This window comes from Trichechus manatus, unplaced genomic scaffold (genome assembly GCF_000243295.1).
Source record: "Trichechus manatus latirostris isolate Lorelei unplaced genomic scaffold, TriManLat1.0 scaffold00079, whole genome shotgun sequence".
In the NCBI taxonomy this organism is placed as follows: Eukaryota; Metazoa; Chordata; class Mammalia; order Sirenia; family Trichechidae; genus Trichechus; species Trichechus manatus.
Window position 1 is genome coordinate 11359220 of NW_004444015.1, and position 18969 is coordinate 11378188.

Genomic DNA, 18969 nt, shown 5'->3' on the forward strand with positions numbered 1-18969 from the left:
ACGTAGAAAGCGTGTTTAAGTAGGTCAAATTTGGGAATTTATCAACAAATGGGTTTTGTTTTTATTTCTATTACATAGATTTGGCCCTGGGTCAAAAGTTAAAGTTTTGATTGACTAAATTTATTTTGCTAATATTTATAATCACATCAAACCAGACACATGGAGGTCAAATAGTTCTTGTTATAGAACTATTGATAGACACAACAACGTGGATAAATCTCAAGATAATGATGTTGAATGAAAGAAGCCAGACAAAAGAAAGTGCCATACTGTATGCTTGCATTTACATAAGATTCTAGAAAATGCAATCTAATCTATAGGGACAGAAAGCAGATTAGTAGTTGTCTGGGGTTGGAGTGGGGAGAGAAAGGGGTTGAAAGGGCCCAAGAAATCTTGGGGGTGATGGAAATGACTATCTCGATTGTGGTGATGGTTTCACAAGTATATACATATGTCAAAACTCATTAAATCGTACACCTTAAATATGTGCAGTTTATTTTCTGTCAATTATACTTGAATAAAGTTATTAAAAAATCATTAGCATGGGAGAAATGTCTGTTTTAAGCCATTAAAAACAAACAAACAAACAAAATAATCCTTATTATAGTCATGTAGTGTCTATACAGGGACACCAAACAAGTACATTCATTCAGTCAGCAGTTTTGAACATCTACTGTGTACCAGACACTGTTCTGGGAACATAGTAGTAAACAAGTCAGATGAAATCCCTGCTCCAGGGAGCTTGCATTCTGCTGGGGGAAATAGATCAACAAGCAATAACAGTAAAGTGGCATAAGTGTCATGACAGAATAAGAAGAGACAGCTTTGAAAGTATTTAGCAGAGTGATTTAAGCTGATTATTTGGTAGTAGATGCCTGAAGCTGTGTTGAGAAGGATTCTGAAGCTTAGCAGGAAAGAGCTATGATTGGTTGGCAATGTCTGCCCATGCACTAGGTGAAGGGGTAGTGATGCATTTGCCAACATACTCGTTGCTGTGGAGTCAATTCCAACTCATAGCGACCCTATAGGACAGAGTAGAACAGCCTATAGGGTTTCCAGGGAGTGGCTGGTGAATTCAAACTGCCTACCTTTTGGGTTAGCAGCCTGAGTTCTTAACCACTGCTATTAAAGATTGGCCTTGTGATAAATTTCCCAATAGTGTGACTATTTCAGCTGGTTCTGAAAATATTTGAGGATAATAAAGATCTTTTCTTATAAACTGGGGTCCCCCCCACCAGAGGAGCATTTTTAATGCAAAGTGTTTCTTGTTGGGAAAACATCAGCCTTCCTGACTGTAGTGTAGACAGTGAACAAGTGCTCTTTTGTTCTCAAATGATCTGTTTTCAAGTGTATTTTACCCACTCATGAGACTGTGTCTGAGCCTTTGCTAAGGGTACTGCAGCTGGATTGCGTAGTGGAACCAGGTCCAGAAAAAGAATTGCTAAAGAATGCAAGTAAACAGGATGTCAGATGTTATCCTTAGCCTATTTCCCTAAACATAGCTTTTTGGCTGCAAAGTAAAATGCCATTCTTCTAGCTTCTGCTTATACACAGTGATGGCTGACAGCAGGCACAATCTTCAATCACTTGGCACGTTGTCACTGTGCAACTCAACATGTTTTGCAAGGAATGATCGTGACACACCATCTCTGTGAGATGGTATGAGGACATTCAGCCATTTCTTGGAGGAAGAATTTTCTCAGCCTACCTTCTTCAACCCTGTTGTGCCAGCGCAGCTCCCTACGAGGTTCAGAGCTGTCTAACCTAAGAGCCAGTTGGCATCCTCCTCCTGACAGAAGCCAGATTTTCACTGGGGCTAGACTATTTATTGACAGCTTTTTCCCAGACTGGCCCATGGGTGTCTCATTTCCAAGGTCCCCTGAAGGGCTGGCTCACCTCTGTTTTCCAAGAGAACTTGCTTCCTACTCTCTCCTCCCTCTCCAGCATCTTCCTCACTTCCTTCCCTTACAGCTTCTTGCGCTCGTTGTTGTCCCCCACCCCGCCCCGTTAGGGGTGTGTGTGTGTTCTTCTTCTTTTTTTTTTTTTATCTTAATGAATGTGTTTTGTAGGTTTTGAAACAGAAAACCAGTGTTGTCCAGGACTGTCACATTCATTCTGTTTCCTCATCTTTCAGTGTGATCTCTGTGGTTTGAAAATCCCATATTTTGAGTGGGTTCCACTGTTGTCTAAGGAAAGTTGTTTTAAACCTTTGCTTTGCACGCACCAGAAGAGAACTCATAAAAAGGAAGACAACAGCAGATGCAATCGCGGATGTGGCTTAGTCCTTGCAGCTGCCCCTGAGAGCTGTGTGGAGCGTACAGTCCTCAGTAATGAATCCAGAAGAGCGAATCGTGACATGGCTTATCTCTCTGGGAGTTTTAGATTCTCCCAAAAAGACCATCTGTGATCCGGAGGAGTTCTTGAAGTCCTCGCTGAAAAATGGGGTAGTGCTGTGCAAACTTATCAACAGACTTGTTCCTGGCTCTGTGGAAAAGGTAAGGTAGACTTGCCTATCTTTGGAATTGCTTACCACCAGAGAGCAGCAATAATGCAACTCTTGGAATTTTCTGTTGCCCAGGTCATGGGAATCTTTTACTTTAATCTCTTTCTAAGAGTTAGATATTCTTTCTTACTGTGTGTGTAGTTAGAAAAAATCAGAAAATAAAATGTTATCCTGGAGTAATTGGCCTCAAAATATTAGTATAGTAAAAACCTTTACACCACTGGCAACAGGGGACAAGAAGAACACCCATATCACAAGCTTGCTCTGTCATAGAGCTGCATGCTACACTTTCCTGTGTAACGAGGACATGTTTTGAATTTGGGTGCCTATGAGTCTGTGGAATAACGGGATGATTTATAATCAATATTGGTGGTGTTTGTTGACAGTTTGACTAAGATCAACATAGATTTCCTTTACAATAAAATAAAATAAAATAAAATGTCCATTGAAGGACAGACTATTTTTCAACTAGGAGAAACAATTCAAAATATCACAGAAGGTTAGTAAAAATGATAGACACCAAATATATGTTTCAAATGCAACGCAGGTTCAAAGTGAAACTAATCTGACTCTCTTAAAAAAAATCCTAGATTTTTAATGTTGGAAATTCATAATCATGAAGATGGATAGTTTCTAAAGTGGGCACTTTCACTAAGTTTAAAGATAGGTCCTACAATTATTTTCTTAAAGCCTGCAGGGGCTATGACTGTGAGCATACCTCTTTTGCCTTCTTAAGCCAGTCTGGATTTTACTGAGCAGATCGATTTACTTATTATTTCTTATACTTGAGACATGGTGATAAAATGTAGAGAAATGTGATAGAGTGTAGAGAACAGCAAAGGGGAAAATGTAATTTTAATGCATTTTCATGAGGAGGGGGCAGGGAGGTATTAGGTATTTCTTCCTTGATTGAAAACATTAACCAAGTTCAAAAAACTGTCTTGGTCTCTCTGATTTGTTATCACCACCCTTTGGCAGAAGACATGAGAAAACGTTCGTCAGGAGAGATGGCTGGGGACTAAAGGTTTGGTGACATTTGAAACAAAGACCGACCGTTGAGATTTTTCATCACTTCCTTCAGTGGGCATTTCTCTTCCTGGTTTCACAGCAGTGTTGCCCCTGCCTGAAAAAACCTAGCTTGTCTAATTATCAGTGACTGATGAATGCGGTGTGCTGGTCAAGTTATGACAGTCTCCAAGTGACATATGATTGTGTTTTTCTAGTATTGTCTGGAGCCCCAAACCAAAGCAGACTGCACCAACAACATCAATGACTTCCTGAAAGGATGTGCAGCACTTCAAGTGGAGGTAAGTCTACCTGGCTTGCCTTCCTCCTTGTCTTCATTTTTCACGCTGCTAATGAAGATGGTCTTGTAAAAGTCCTTCATTTATTTTCACTGTAAATGGCCACCGAGGTAAACAGAGGTAGCATTTTATGGAAACCATAGTTGAGATTGGTGGCTGTCCCCAGTGATGGACTGCTAGTCTGTCTTTTCCTGAACCACTTCCAAAAAAGAAAGAGTCAAAACTCAAAAAATCATGCCTTTTAAATACAGCATCCAAGCTCTGAGAGCAGGCTTCCGGTGACAGAGCTTATGTGGGTGTGCTTCTCTACTGAGGGAAACCAAAAGTGGGCCACTGGCTGAGAGGGTCACTGCTAATCCCCCTGACTTGGAAAGACAAGAAAGTCCACTGGCACTTTTTTCCACTGGCACTTTAGAACAGAGGCCTTGAAAAGCTGAGAGAACCTGGCCCTGCGGTAGAAATTGGATATTAAATTATATTGCATTTTTGTATATTATATGGGTCCCTTCAGTATGTGTAAGGGGTGTTACTGAAAGGGAGGTGATACTTTCACCTGTGTGTAAAGTTAATAAACTTCTCTGTCCCTTAGTGTTTTTATCTGTAAAACGGAGACGTTAATAGTATCTACCTCATGGAGTAGAAGTTCCTGGGTGGCGCAAATGGTTTACGTGCTTGGCTGCTAACTGAAAGGTTGGAGGTTTGAGTCCACCCAGAGGAGACTTGGAAGAAAGACCTGGTGAGCTACTTCCAAAAAAATCAGCCATTGAAAACCCTATGGAGAACAGTTCTACTCTGACATACGTGGAGTCGCCATGAATTTCAATTGACTCCATGGCTAACTGGTTACCTCATGGGGTTGTTTTAAGAATGAAATGAAATACTGCAGAATAATTTAGGGTCTATGAGATAATGTATGTAGAGTGCTCAGCATAGGGCCAGGGACCTAAAAAGCACTGTATATAAGTAGACAAGCATTAGTAGTATTATTTGTGAAGAAGGAGTTTTTGTAGTCGTTTGGTGCATGGACTCTGGAGCCAGACTGCTTGGGTTCAAATCTCAGTTATCTCTCACTAGTAGCTTTGTGACATTGGGCACGTTACTTAACCTCTGTATGCCTCAGTCTCCCCAGTTGTAAAATAGGAATAACAGTGGCACCTATCTCATAGCATTGGTGTGAGATTTCAATGAATTCATACACATAAAGCCCCCAGAAGAGTGTATAAGTATTCTCCAAGTGGCAGCTGTTATTATTAGCAGTAGTAATAGCTTTGCCCCAGATAAACTTTGCTTCCTTCACAATTTTTCCTGAAGTTAGTTCTAGCACCAGGCTACAGTTGTCTCAGAATATTTTATTCCAGGTTTCCCTATTGTCCAGTTTGAGCTGTGTGTGTGTGTGTGTGTGTGTGTATGTGTGGTTTTTGAGGTAGGTGTGGCTTGAGACCACTCTATATCACTTATAGAATGATGTCTACTATGAAACCGATCATGGTATTTTCTTTTTTATTTGTCACATTAAAAGCATGGTGAGATTGCCAATGATTTCTGCACTTTGAAGCTGCCAGAAGGTATCGTGAGCTTCTTTGCAGTTCTAAGAACACTAGATGATACAGAAACACCTTCTGGGCCTCACGTTGTTGGGGAATGAGTTGTCCCACAGAAGCAGATTTTCTTGCTAACTAATGCTTACTCCTTTAAGCATCAATGCTTAGAATCTTTTTATCCACTTTGGATAGAAATCTTTCTAAAAAGTATATCATAATTTTCTGTCTTCTTAAATGGAAGGCACTGGGCATATTTTTATCTCTTTTTGATGATTCAAGCTGACTATTATGAACATTATAATAAGGCAGTATCTGGCATCATGTTTAAGCACATGTATTCTCTAGTTTGACAGACCTGGATTTAGAGTCTCAACTCTCCAGTTACTGATAGTGTGACTCTGGGAAAAGTTACTTGACTTCTATATGCTCCAGTTTCCTCACCTGTAAAATAGGGACATTAATAATATCCACTACATGAGGTTGTTTTAAGGATCAAATGAGACAATACATCTAAGACAATTAATATCATCATTGCACATAAGACATACACGATAGCTGTTCACTGTTACTGTTATTACTAAGTAGTGTTCTTTGCACTGTTGTGCGCAAAAGTATACTTGTAAGAAGTACATAAAAGTCATATTGAGGCACTCTTAGAACTCTAAGAGAAGTCTAAAGAATCAATACATAAGGAAGGAGACTGAAAGTTGACCTGGGGAGCACCCAGCAGCCAAGAATGTTGGTCATCCAGTCTCAAGCTCCAGGCAGCTAGATGTCTAGTTGTCTAGTGCTGCTATAACAGAAATACCCCAAGTGGATGGCTTTAACGAACAGAAATTTATTCTCTCACAGTCTAGGAGGCTAGAAGTCCAAATTCAGGGTGTCAACTCCCGGGAATGCTTTCTCTCTCTGTTGGTTCTGGGGGAAAGTCCTTGTAATCAGTCTTCCCCTGGTCTAGGAACTTCTCAACACAAGGACTCCGGGTCCAAAGGACGCACTCCGCTCTTGGATCTCCTTTCTTGGTGGTAGGGGGTCTCATTCCTCTCTGCTCGATACTCTTTTATATCTAGAAATAGATTGACTCAACATATAACCTAATCTTGTAGATTGAGTCCTGCCTCATTAACATAACTAACTCTAATCCTGTCTCACTAACATCATAGAGGTTAGGATTTACAACACATAGGATAATCACATCAGATCACAAAATGGTGGACAACCACACAATACGGGGAATCACGGCCTAGCCAAGTTGACACACATTTTAGGGGGACACAATTCAATATATAATACTAGGAGATCAAAACAAATATTTGCAAAAGTCACTTTAGATAGAGTACCTCCAAGGCACAAAGTGCCTAGCACAGTGCATAGCATAGGATATGCTTAATATATTTTGTTGACTGTATAAAACTGTGAATGTATGAAAAGCAATAAGAGCAAGGCTTGACTATTGTCCAGAACACATTATTATTTATCTAAAGAAGGAATGACATCTTTGAATGATCAGTGTGGAAATCGAGTAAGAATGGAGCCAAAGATACATCACCACACTGATAAATCGAGTATCCGGTTGTGGGGCATGGTGGCCACATTAAACAGCTGCCACCTTCTGAGCGTCTGTTTGCATGTCCAGTTGGCCTGTCCAAGTGCCTTCCATCTTTTTGTTCTCACGTGGCTACAGTGCCTTAGGGTCTCTACAGAATCACACAGCTAATAACTGATTGGGAAGTCTGTTGAGCCACCTGGGAAACAAAGCACTCACTGAAGTCCCTCCCCAACCTTGATAGTGTCTGTCTTAGGCTGGGTTTTCTAGAGAAGCAAAACCAGTGAAGCCTATATATATATATACATATATATATATATATACACATATATATACATATGTATGTATATATATGTATGTATATATATACATACATACATATATATCTATATGCATACATAGAGAGGAAATCCTGGTGGTGAAGTGGTTAAGTGCTATGGCTGCTAGCCAAAAGGTCGGCAGTTCAAATCCACCAGGGGTCCCTTGGAAACTCTATGGGACAGTTCTACTCTGTCCTATAGGGTTGCTGAGTCAGCATCGACTCAACGACAATGGGTGTGTTTTTTTGTTTTATATATATGTATATAGATATATATATACACACACATATATATATATATCAAGAGAGAGAAAGTTTTATCTTAAGGAGATGGCTCACATGGTTGTAAAGGCTGGCAAGTCCCAGGTCAAAGGGTCAGCAGTCAGGCTGGAGGCTTCTCCTGACTTACATAGCTGCAGGGGCTGACAAGCCCAAGATTGACAGGTCAGATGGCAGGCCACTGGCTCATGGGCTGTGGAGGCTGACGAATCCAAGATCAGCAGGTAAGATGGCAGGCTACTGGCTCATAGGCTGCAGAGGCCAACAAATCCCAAGATCGGCAGGTAAGATGGCAAGCCATTGGCTCACAGGCTGCGGATGCTGATGAATCCCAAGATCAGCAGGAAATTCAACAGGCAGCTGGCTCAAGTCCCAAGAACTGGAGGTCAGATGATGACGAGCCAGATGCAGGATCCAGAGCAAGCAAGTGAGCTTTGCCAGAATGTCCATATATATATTAGATGCAGACCACATCCCTGAGGAAACTACCTTTACAAAGGATTGGCTGATCACATCAGATCGTATCATGGAGGATGACTACATCATTACATAACTGCCAAATTACATGTGTACGTAACTGCCAAACTACTGAGAATCATGGCCCAGCCAAGTTGACATACAACCTTAAACATCACAGTGTTCTTTGAAACACAAATATTTTAAATTGGATGAAGTCCAAGTCATCTAATTTTTTCTTTTGTTGTTAGTGTTCTTGGTGTCATATCTAAGAAACCATTGCCTAGTCCAAGGTAACAGAGACTTAAACTTATGTTTTCTTCTAAGGGTTTCATAGTTTTAGCTCTTACATTTAGGTCATTGATCCATTTTGAGTTAATTTTTGTGTATGGTGTGAGGTAGGGGTCCAACTTCATTCTTTTGCCTATGGATATCCGGTTTCTTCATCACCACTTGTTGAAAAGATTATTCTTTACCCCATTGAATTATTTACTGTAGTTTTGTAGTAAGTTTTAAAATCTGGAAGTGTGAGTCTTCCAACTTTTTTCTTCATTTTCAGAATTGTTTTGGCTATTCTGGCTCCTTAGTATGTCCATATGAATTTTAGGATCAGTTTGTCCATTTTTGAAAAAGCAATCAAGCATCTGGGATTTTGATAGGGATTGTGCTGATTCTGTAGATTTCTTTGGGGAGTATTTCCATCTTAACAATATTAAGTCTTTCAATCCATAAACGTATGATGCCTTTCCATCCACAGTGTTTTATGTTTTTCAGGGTACAAGTCTTGTATTTCCTTGGTTCAATTTATTCCTAAATATTTTATTACTTTTTATGCTATTGTAAATAGAATTGTTTTTGTAATTTCATTTTCAGATGGTTCATTGCAAGTGTATAGAAATGCAATTGATTTTTGTATATTGATCTTGTATCCTCCAAAGTGGCTGAACTTGTTTATTAGTTCTAATAGTTTTTTAGAGGATTCCTTATAATTTTATATATACATGATCATGTAATCTGCAAATAGAGATGGTTTTACTTCTTTCTTTCGAGTATAGATGCCTTTTTCTTTTTCTAGCCTAATTGCCCTGGCTAGAATGTCCCATACAATGTTGAATAGAAGTGATGAGAGTGGACATCCTTGTCTTGTTCCTGATGCCTTTTATCGGGTTGAGGAAATGCCTTGTTTGTTGAGTGTTTTTATCATGAAAGGGTATTGGATTTTTGTCAAATGCTTTTTCTGTGTCAGTTGAGATGATTATGCAGTTTTTGTCCTTTATTACATTGATTGATTTTTGTATGTTAAATCAATCTTGCAATCCTGGGATAAACCTCACTTAGTCATGGTGTATATGCATGTGATAGTTACAGTTTTGTGTCAGTTTGGCTGGGCCATGATTCTCAGTGGTTTTCAGTTATGATGTAGTTTAGCAGCTATGTAATGATGTAATAGCCTTCATAATGAGATCTGATTTAATGTAATCACCTCCATGATGAGATCTGTTATGAGCAGCCAATCAATCGAAAGAGAGTTTCCTTGGGGGTGTGGCCTGCATCCAATATAGGTGGACTTTCTGACAAAGCTCACTGGCTTTTGCTCACTTTGGATGCTGCAGTTGGCTCCTGTTCATCTGACCTCCGGTTCTTGGGACTTGAGCCAGCAGCTTACCTGTCGACCTTGGGATTCGTCAGTCTCCACAGCCAGTAAGCCAGCGGCCTACCGTCTTAACTGCTGATCCTGGGATTCGTTGGCTTTCCCAGCCTGTGAGCCAGAGGCCTGCTGTCTGACCTGCCGATCTTGGGTTCACCAGCCCCAGCAGCTACGTGAGTCAGGAGAAACCTCCAGCCTGACCTATGGACTTGGGACTTTCCAGCCTCTACAACCACATGAGCCTTTTCCTTGATATCAATCTCTCTCTATATATATTAATACACTTCATTTGTTTTGTTTCTCTAGAGAACCCAGCCTAAGACATTTGGTACCAAGAGTGGTTCTAGAGAAATAAAATTGGTTCTCAAGTCTGGTTAGTCTGAAAGATGTTGATGACTCTGCTTCCAGTAGTAAAGAAGGCACTGCTAATCCATTGCATGAGGTGGCAATAGAAATATTCAAAATGTCACCACCAATAGATCAGGTATTGGTGAGAGGCAAGGCTCTGGGTGGTCGCATGTTTGATATCTTTCTACAGTTTTGTCAGAATGAGAAGTATAAGGAAGCTCGTTGGTTGGTCCTACTTTCACTAGACAAAGTGATGAAAGAAAGAGATGAGCTCAGGGCTTCAGAGTCACAGCTCAAGGGCCGCATAAATGGTCTCAAAGTTTCCACTTGTGCCTTGAAAGAAAACCATATTTCTTGTAGTAACAGAGCCGATATTGCCGAAAACCAAACCCAGAGTCTTATCATAAGAGTGGCTGAAGTACAATGCCAATTGAATTCCCAACCTCCAATTGTGTCTGAAGTTAAAGTGAGGACATTGATTGGGAAGAAATGGGATCCTGAAACTTGGGATGGGGACATATGGGCAGATAATTAGAAAGCTGGGAACACGGAGCCCCTAAATTCTGTTATATCACTTCTGCCAACAGAACCAGTCCTCTCACTCCCATCTGAAGAGATTACTCCATCTTTGTCTGCTAAGCCACCCTCCCCAGTAAAACCATTAGCACCTCCTTCCCCATCTGATGAGATTAACCAGCTGTGTCTGAAGAGCCTTTGTCTGAGATATCGCCTGGGGTGGCGTCTGAGTCATGGGCTGAGGAGGTGTCTGAGTCATTGGCTGGGGCATTGCCTAAGGCAGATGCCTTACAAGACATTGCTAATGTTCTCAGAAGGTATCCTCACCACCCGTTTTTGCTTCTAGACCTATAACTAGACTTAAGTCTTAGTGAACCCCAAAAGGTGAGGTACAAAATGTGACCCAGGAGGAGGTAGCTACACTCCAAAAGAACTACTTGACTTTTCTAGTATGTACAAACAGAAACATGGGGAATATGTGTGGGAATGGCTATTAAGGGTGTGGGATAATGGTGCAAGGAACATAAAGTTGGATCAGTCTGAGTTTATTTATATACGCCCACTAAGCACAGATTCTTCATTCAATGTTTCAGCTCGAGACGTTAGAAAAGGATCTAATTGGTTGGTTCACTGAAGCATGGATTACACGGTGGCCCACACTAAATCAAGTTGAAGTGCCAGACCTGTCTTGGTATACTGTAGAAGAAGGTATCCAAAGGCTTAGGGAAATTGGCATGCTAGAGTGGATTTATCAAGTTAGACCCACAAACCCACACATGGAGTGTCCAGAGGACACACCTTTTACCACAACTGTGAGGAACAAATTTGTGAAGGGAGCTCCAGCATCCTTGAAGACTGCTGTGATTGCTGTTTTATGTAAGCCAGATTTGACAGTGGGAACTGCCGTAACTGAATAAAGACACCTAAGTGCAATGGGGCTGATTGGACCCCGTGGTAGTAGGGGCCAAGTGGCGGCACTCAATCAACAAAGACAAGGTGGGCGTGGTTACAGTAATGGACAGTGAAGTCAAAGTAGTAATCAGAATAGTCTGACTCATATGAACTTATGGTGTTGGCTACTTAGTCATGGTGCCCCTAGGAGTGAAATCGATTGGAAAGCTACTAAATATTTACTTGATCTGTACAAGTGGAAGAATTCTAGGTCAAGTGAATGGCAGTCTAACTCCAATGACCAGAATACAGTCATGGCCCCTCAGTCAAATCCCAGACTTGAGTGAGTTTACAGACGTACAACATCTTGAATGAAGGGGAGGCCAGGTCCCCTTGAGGAAGAACCCCACTACACTGCCAAAAATTTATACTGTTAATCTTTCTCCCATCCTTCCGCAGAGGAATCTACAGCCTTTCACGAGAGTGACTGATCACTGGGGAAAAGGAAATAATAAAACTTTTGGGGGATTACTGGATACTGGCTCCAAACTGACACTAATTCCAGGAGACCCAAAATGTCACTATGGCCCACCAGTCATAGTGGGGGCATATACACGTCAGGTTATTAATGGAGTCTTAGCTCAGGTTCTACTCACAGTGGGTCCAGTGGGTCCCCAAACTCATTCTGTAGTGATTTCCCCAGTTCCAGAATGCATAATTGGGATAGATATACTCACCAGAGGGCAGAAGCCCCAGTTGGATCCCTGGTAAGTGGAGTAAGGGCTATTATGGTAGGAAAAGCCAAATGGAAGCCATTAGAACTTCCCCTACCAAGGAAAATAGTAAACCAAAAACAATACCACATTCCGGGAGGGATTGCAGAAATTACTGCCACCATCAAGGACTTGAAGGATGCAGGGGTGTGATTCCCACTACATCTCCATTCAACTTGCCTATTTGGCCTGTGCAAAAAAACAGATGGATCTAGGAGAATGACAGTGGATTATCAAAAACTTAACCAGGTGGTGACTCCAATTGCAGCTGCTGTTCCAGATGTGGTTTCATTGCTTGTGCAAATGAATACATCTCTTTGTACCTGGTATGCAGCTATTGATCTGGGTAATGCCTTTTTCTCCATACCTGTTTCAAAGGAAAACCAGAAGCAGTTTGCCTTCAGCTGGCAAGGCCAGCAAAACACTTCCACTGTCCTACCTCCAGGGTATATCAATTCTCCAACCCGATGTCATAATTTAGTCTGCAGGGACCTTGATCCTCTTTCCCTTTCACAAGACATCACACTGGCCTGTTACATTGAAGACGCTATGCTGATTGGACCTAGTAAGGAAGCAGTGTCAATGACTGGACTTATTGGTGAAACATTTGTGTGCTAAAAGGTGGGAAATTAATCCCACAAAAATTCAGGCACCTTCCTGAAATTTCTGGGGGTCCAGTGGTGTGGGGCATGTTAAGATATTCCTTCTAAAGTGAAGGATAAGTTATTGTACTGGGGTCCCCCACAACTAAAAAGGAGGCACAACGCTTGGTGTGCCTCTGGATTTTGGAGGCACATATACCTCATTTGTATGTGCTACTCCAGCCTATTTATCAAGTGATTCGAAAAGCTGCTAGTTTTGAGTGGGGCCCAGATCAGGGGAAGGCCCTGCAACAGGTTCAGGATGCTGTGCAAACCGCTCTACAACTTGGGCTATATGACCCAGCTGATCCAATGGTGTTGAAGTGTCGGTGGCAGATAGAGATACTGTTTGGAGTCTTTGACAGGCCCCTGTTGGTGAATCACAGCTCAGATCCTTAGGATTTTGGAGCAAAGCCCTACCATCCTCTGCAGATAACTACTCTTCTTTTGAGAAAAAGCTTATGACTTGTTACTGTACCTTCATAGAGACTGAATGCTTAACCATGGGCCGCCAAGTCACCATGCAGCCTGAGCTGCCCATCATGAACTGGCTGTTGTCTGTCCCATAGAGTCATAAAGTCAGACATGTACAGCAGCGCTTCATTATTATATAGAAGTGGTATATAAAACATCGGGCCCAAGCAGGACCTGAAGGCACAAGTAAGTTGCATGAGGAAGTGGCCCAAATGGCCATGATCTCTGCTCCTGTCACATTGTCTGCCCTCTCCCTGTCTGCATCTGTGTCCTCATGGGGAGTTCCTTATGATCAGTTGACTGAAGAAGAGAAAACTCATGCCTGGTTTACAGATGGCTCTGCGTAATATGCAGGCACCACTTGAAAGTGGACAGTGGCAGCACTACAGCCCCTTTCTGGGACCTCCCTGAAGGACAGTGGTGAAGGGAAATCCTCCCAATGGGCAGAACTTTGAGCAGTGCACCTGTTGTTCACTTTGCTTGGAAGGAGAAATGGCAAGATGTACGATTGTATACTGATTCATGGGCTGTGGCTGCATGGTCAGGGACTTGGAAGGAACATGATGGAAAATCGGTGACAAGGAGTTATGGGGAAGAGGTATGTGGATAGACCTCTTTAAATGGGCCAGCGAAGTGAAGATATGTATATCTCATGTGGATGCTTACCAAAGGGTGACCTCAGCAGAGGAGGAATTTAACAATCAAGTGGGTAAGATGACGCGTTCTGTGGAAACCAATTGTTTTCTTTCCCCAGCCACTCTCATCATTGCTCAATGGGCTCATGAACAAAGTGGCCATAGTGGCAGGGGTGGAGGTTATGCATGGACTCAGCATATGGACTTCCATTCACCAAGCCAACTTGGCTACAGCCACTGCTGAGTGCCCAATCTGCCAGCAGCAGAAACCAGCACTGAGTCCCCGATATGGCACCATTCCTTAAGGTGATCAGCCAGCAACCTGGTGGCAGGTTGATTACGTTGGACCCTTTCCATCATGAAAAGGGCAGTGTTTTATTCTCACTGTGATAGACCCTTAGTCTGGATACGGCTTGCCTTCCCTGCACGCAATGCTTCTGCCAAAACTAGCATCTGTGGATTTACAGAATGCCTTATCCACCATCATGGATCAGCATTGCCTCAGTTCAAGTGACTCACTTCACAGCAAATGAAGTGCAGCAATGGGCCCATGCTCATGGAATTCACTGGTCTTGCCATGTTCCTCATCAGCCTGAAGCAAATGGCTTGATAGAACAATGAAATGGCCTTCTAAAGACACAATTACAGCACAAGCTACCTGGCAATACCTTGCAGGGTTGGGGCAATGTTCTTCAGAAGGCTGTATATGCTCTAAACCAGCATCCAATATATGGTACTGTTTCTCCCATAACCAGGATTAACAGATCCTGAAATCATGGGATGGATATGGGAGTGGCACCACTCACTATTACCCCTAAGGACCTGCTTGCAAAATTTTTATTCCTGTCCCCATGACCCTATGCTCTGCAGGTCTAGAGGTCTTAATTTCAAAGGGAGGAATCCTCCCACCAGGAGACTCAACACTGATTCCACGAACTGGAAGTTAAGAATGCCACCTGGCCACTTTGGGCTCCTCATGCCTCTGAAGCAACAGGCAAAGAAGGGAGTTACTGTATTGGCTGGTGTGATTGATCCTGATTACCAAGAGGAAATAAGATTGATATTACATAATGGAGGTACAGAAGAGTATGTCTGGAATACCGTACGTCCCTTAGGACGTCTCTTAGTACTACCATGTCATGTGATTAAAATCAGTGGAAACTAGAGCAACCCTATTCTGACATGACTACTAATGGCCCAGACCCTTCAGGAATGGAAGTTTGGGTTACCCCACCAGGCAAAGAAACATGACCAGCTGAGGTACTTACTGAGGGCAAAGGGAATATGGAATGAGTGGTGGAAGAAGGTAGTTCTAAATAGCTATGATCACGTGACCAGTTGCAGAAATGAGTACTGTAATTGTTATGAGTATTTCTTCTTTGTATGTGTGCATCAAATATTTTTGTTGTCTTCACTTATAAAATATAAGATGTTAACAGGGCTAGTACATTTTTGGCTGTACATGTGTTAGTTGTATCATGTTAGACACAAGTATGACTTTATAATTGTCTTTATTTAGAGATGTGTACGGATGCCAAGTTGACAAGGGGTGGACTATGATGGTTAAGGTTGTCTGTTAACTTGGCCGGGCCATGATTCTCGGTGGTTTGGCAGTTATGATGTAGTTTGGCAGCTATGTAATGATGTAATCACCTCTATGATGACATCTGTTATGAGCAGCCAGTCAGTTGAGAGGAAATTTCCTTGGGAGTGTGGCCTGCATCCAATATAGGTGGACTTTCTGATAAAGTTTGCTGGCTTTTGCTCACTCTGGATGCTGCAGCTGACTCCTGTTCATCTGACCTCTGGTTCTTGGGACTTGAGCTAGCAGCTTACCTACTGATCTTGGGATTCGTCAGCCTCTGCAGCATGTGAGCCAGAGGCCTGCTGTCTGACCTGCTGATCTTGGGTTCGCCAGCCCCTGCAGCTATGTGAGTCAGGAGAAGCCTCCAGCCTGACCCATGGACTTGGGACTTTCCAACTTCTACAAGCACATGGGCCATTTCCTTGTTATAAATCTCTCTATATATCTACGAGTCATAACTTGATGGCAACGGGTATATATATATTTATACACTACACTGGTTTTGCTTCTCTAGAGAACCTAGCCTAAGACAATGTGTATACAGATTTGTGCACATTTGTGATTATTCTTCAAGCATCTTTTTTCGTAGAAATTGAATTACTGTGTCAAATTTCAATGTTATTTTTGTCGTTGGGTGCCATCGAGTTGCTTCCGACTCATAGTGACCCTATGTGCAACAGAACGAAACACTGCCCGGTCCTGCACGATCCTCATGATTGTTGTTATGCTTGAGCCTATTGTTGCAGCCACTGTGTCAATCCATCTCATTGAGGGTCTTCCTCTTTTTCCCTGACCCTCTACTTTACTGTGCATGATGTCCTTCTCCAGGAACTGATCCTTCCTGGTAACATGTCCAAAGTATGTGAGACAAGATTTTGCCATCCTTGCTTCTGAGGAGCATCTGGCTATACCTCTTCCAAGACAGATTTGTTTGTTCTTTTGGCAGTCCATGGTATATTTGATATTCTTTGCCAACACCATAATTCAAATTTCAATAGATACCGATAAACTGCCCTACAAAAATGCTATACCAAGTTGCACTCTCACCAGTAGTGTGGAAAGTTGCTTCTTCTTCATGTCCCTGGCTATTATTCATCTTCAATAATAGTCCCTGGCTATTATTCAACACTAGATATTATTCATCTTTAATGCTCGCTAAACTGATGAGTGAAAATGGTATTTCGTTTATTGCTGTAATTTACATTTCCATGATTTCTGGTGAGTTTGGACATCCTCTCACCCCTTTATAGTCCATTTGTATTTCCTCTTTTGCAAACCAAATATACCTTTCTTGTTTGCATATAAAATGGAGAAGGCAGGGAGGAACTTTAGGTCTCCAGAGAAAACTTCCCAGAACTTATGGAAAAGTCCTCATGTTTGAGTAGCGTCTTAATCATCTAGTGCTGCTCTAACAGAAATACCACAAGTGGATAGTTTTAACAAAGAGAAATTTATTCTCTCACAGTAAAGTAGGCTAAAAGTCCAAATTTAGGGTGTCAGCTCCAGGGGAAGGCTTTCTGTGTCAGCTCTGGTAGAAGGTCCGTGTCATCAATCTTCCCCTGGACTAGGAGCTTCTCAGGGGCAAGGACCCAGGGTCCAAAGGATGCGCTCTGCTCCCGGTGCTGCTTCCTTGGTGGTATGAGGTTCCCATGTCTCTCTGCTCACATCTGTCTTTTATATCTCAAAAGAGATTTGCTTAAGACACTATCTAATCTTGTAGATCTCATCTATACAACTGCCACTAATCCATCTCATTACATCATAGTGATAGGATTTACAACACATAGGGAAATCACATCAGATGACAAAATGGTAGACAATCGTACAATACTGGGAGTCATGACCTAGCCAAGTGACAGATACTTTTGGGGGACACAATTCAATCCATGACAGAGTGTCACTAATGTGACCAGGAAGTCCCTTGACAACACTGGTTCCAGCAATGGCAATTTTGGTTTTGTGCTACCTTTGAACCTGGTGGGGGTCAGAGACGCATACAGTTCTCCTGATCAGTCAAGAGCAGCCTGGGTGGTACCTCTTAGACTGTGTTGGCCCAGCTATGGCTGCATGACTAACTGCTCTGTGAAAACTATCACTGTGGTTTTCTTCTCACCTTTCCGTCTTATCCCCAGTAGGTAGTCCTGCTTCCTCCTCTGCCACCATTACTACCAACCCATTGCCAGGAACACCCTACCATTTCTTATTCCACTCCTGGACCAACCCTACTTTGTAAAAAGATGTTTTGTTCATGAAGGATTTCGTTGTACGTATAGGCGGTTCAGTTAGTGTTTCTTTCTTTTCTTCATCCCCTCCTTTTCCTTTCTTCCTTTCTCTCTTTCTTTCTTTCCAGTACCAGCTCGAAGCAGTATGGCTTCTAATCTGCCCCCACCCCCTCACTGCCTCCTGTCTCCCTGAGTCACTCCATCTGCCTTGTCACTTGAACAGCATGGGTGCCCCTCCCAAAGTAGGGGCCTGTGGGATGGACGATTTACCATTTCCCAGGGGCTGCTCTGGAGGGAAGCAGTTTTGGAAGTAGGACAATCTGCTAACAGTCAGGAGTTAAGGTCAAATCGCAGAAGAGAGCTCTAGTTCTAGGAGAATAGGACCCCTTGGAGGAGTTAGGCATAAGACCAGGCAACTAACCAGTAACTGTAATGGGATCCATAGACCTTCCTTCAAGCCCTGACTCTGCTGCCTGTGTGAAGTCAGTTCCCTTCTCTAGGCCTCAGTTGACTCATAATGAGGAGACTAGAGTTGGAATGAGGCCATGTTTAATTATTGGACACTGTGCTTTTAGTTGGCCCAGTTCTATCCTTTTTCCCTGGGCAAAGCTTTTGCAATTTAGCTGCTCAATTTGAGCTAGTGGGAAGACTAATGAGTGTTTTGCTCCTTTTTTGCTGTTGAGCAAATCTAACACCCTTATGCAAGTTCCAAGAGTTACATTAAATGTCACCCCTGACTCCGACCCTCCTCCTCTTTTACCGACTGCACCGTGTTTCTGTGAAATTAGACTTCAAGTAAGGTTGTACTTGTTTCCTATCTACCACACACCGTTTTTTTCCCCTTCCCTCAGACTGTGTTGGGGCCTGTTAATAGCGAGCCCAAGAAGGGCATCCAGGAGAGTCCTCGGGAGGGGCGGGGAGGGGGTACTCCTGTGGGCACTTCCTGGCTTGGTGGTTTCAGCGGCCGGCTGCACAGCTTGGAGGTTAGAGTTGCGTCAGGGGTAGGACAGGGGTGAGGAGGAAGCGGGCCCCCAGGAAGAGAGCTGGTCGGTGAGGCCGGGACGCCTGCAGCCTCGACTCGAGGTTGGAGTCGGCGGCAGCAGCATGCGCAGTGTGGCCGCCCCGCTACCCCGCGGCTGCAGCTGCTGCTGCCACGGCCACCCCGGCTGCTGCCGCCGCTGCTGCTCTACCCGCCGCCGCTGTCACTTCCAGTTCCTACTGCAGCGATCCAGGTCCGGGTCACTGCTTCCCTCCAGGGCTCCGGGGCGGAGGGCGGCGCGGGCAGCTC

At 42.9% G+C, this 18969-nt stretch overlaps 1 protein-coding gene across 3 annotated transcripts in view; it reads left to right on the forward strand.

Annotated features, from left to right (window-relative positions):
- Positions 1-2078: 2078 nt before the first annotated feature.
- The window catches only part of ARHGEF6 (Rac/Cdc42 guanine nucleotide exchange factor 6), a 112829-nt gene continuing 95938 nt past the window's right edge, over positions 2079-18969 (forward strand). Inside the window, exons 1-2 of one of the 3 annotated variants that reach the window (XM_023735479.1) lie at positions 2079-2495; positions 3727-3810. In XM_023735479.1, coding sequence (XP_023591247.1) covers positions 2331-2495; positions 3727-3810 — 249 coding nt within the window. In that variant the 5' untranslated portion in view covers positions 2079-2330. Of the gene's footprint in view, positions 2496-3726; positions 3811-18813; positions 18914-18969 lie in introns of those variants that run through there. The other 2 variants (XM_023735480.1, XM_023735481.1) reach the window with 2 other exon arrangements.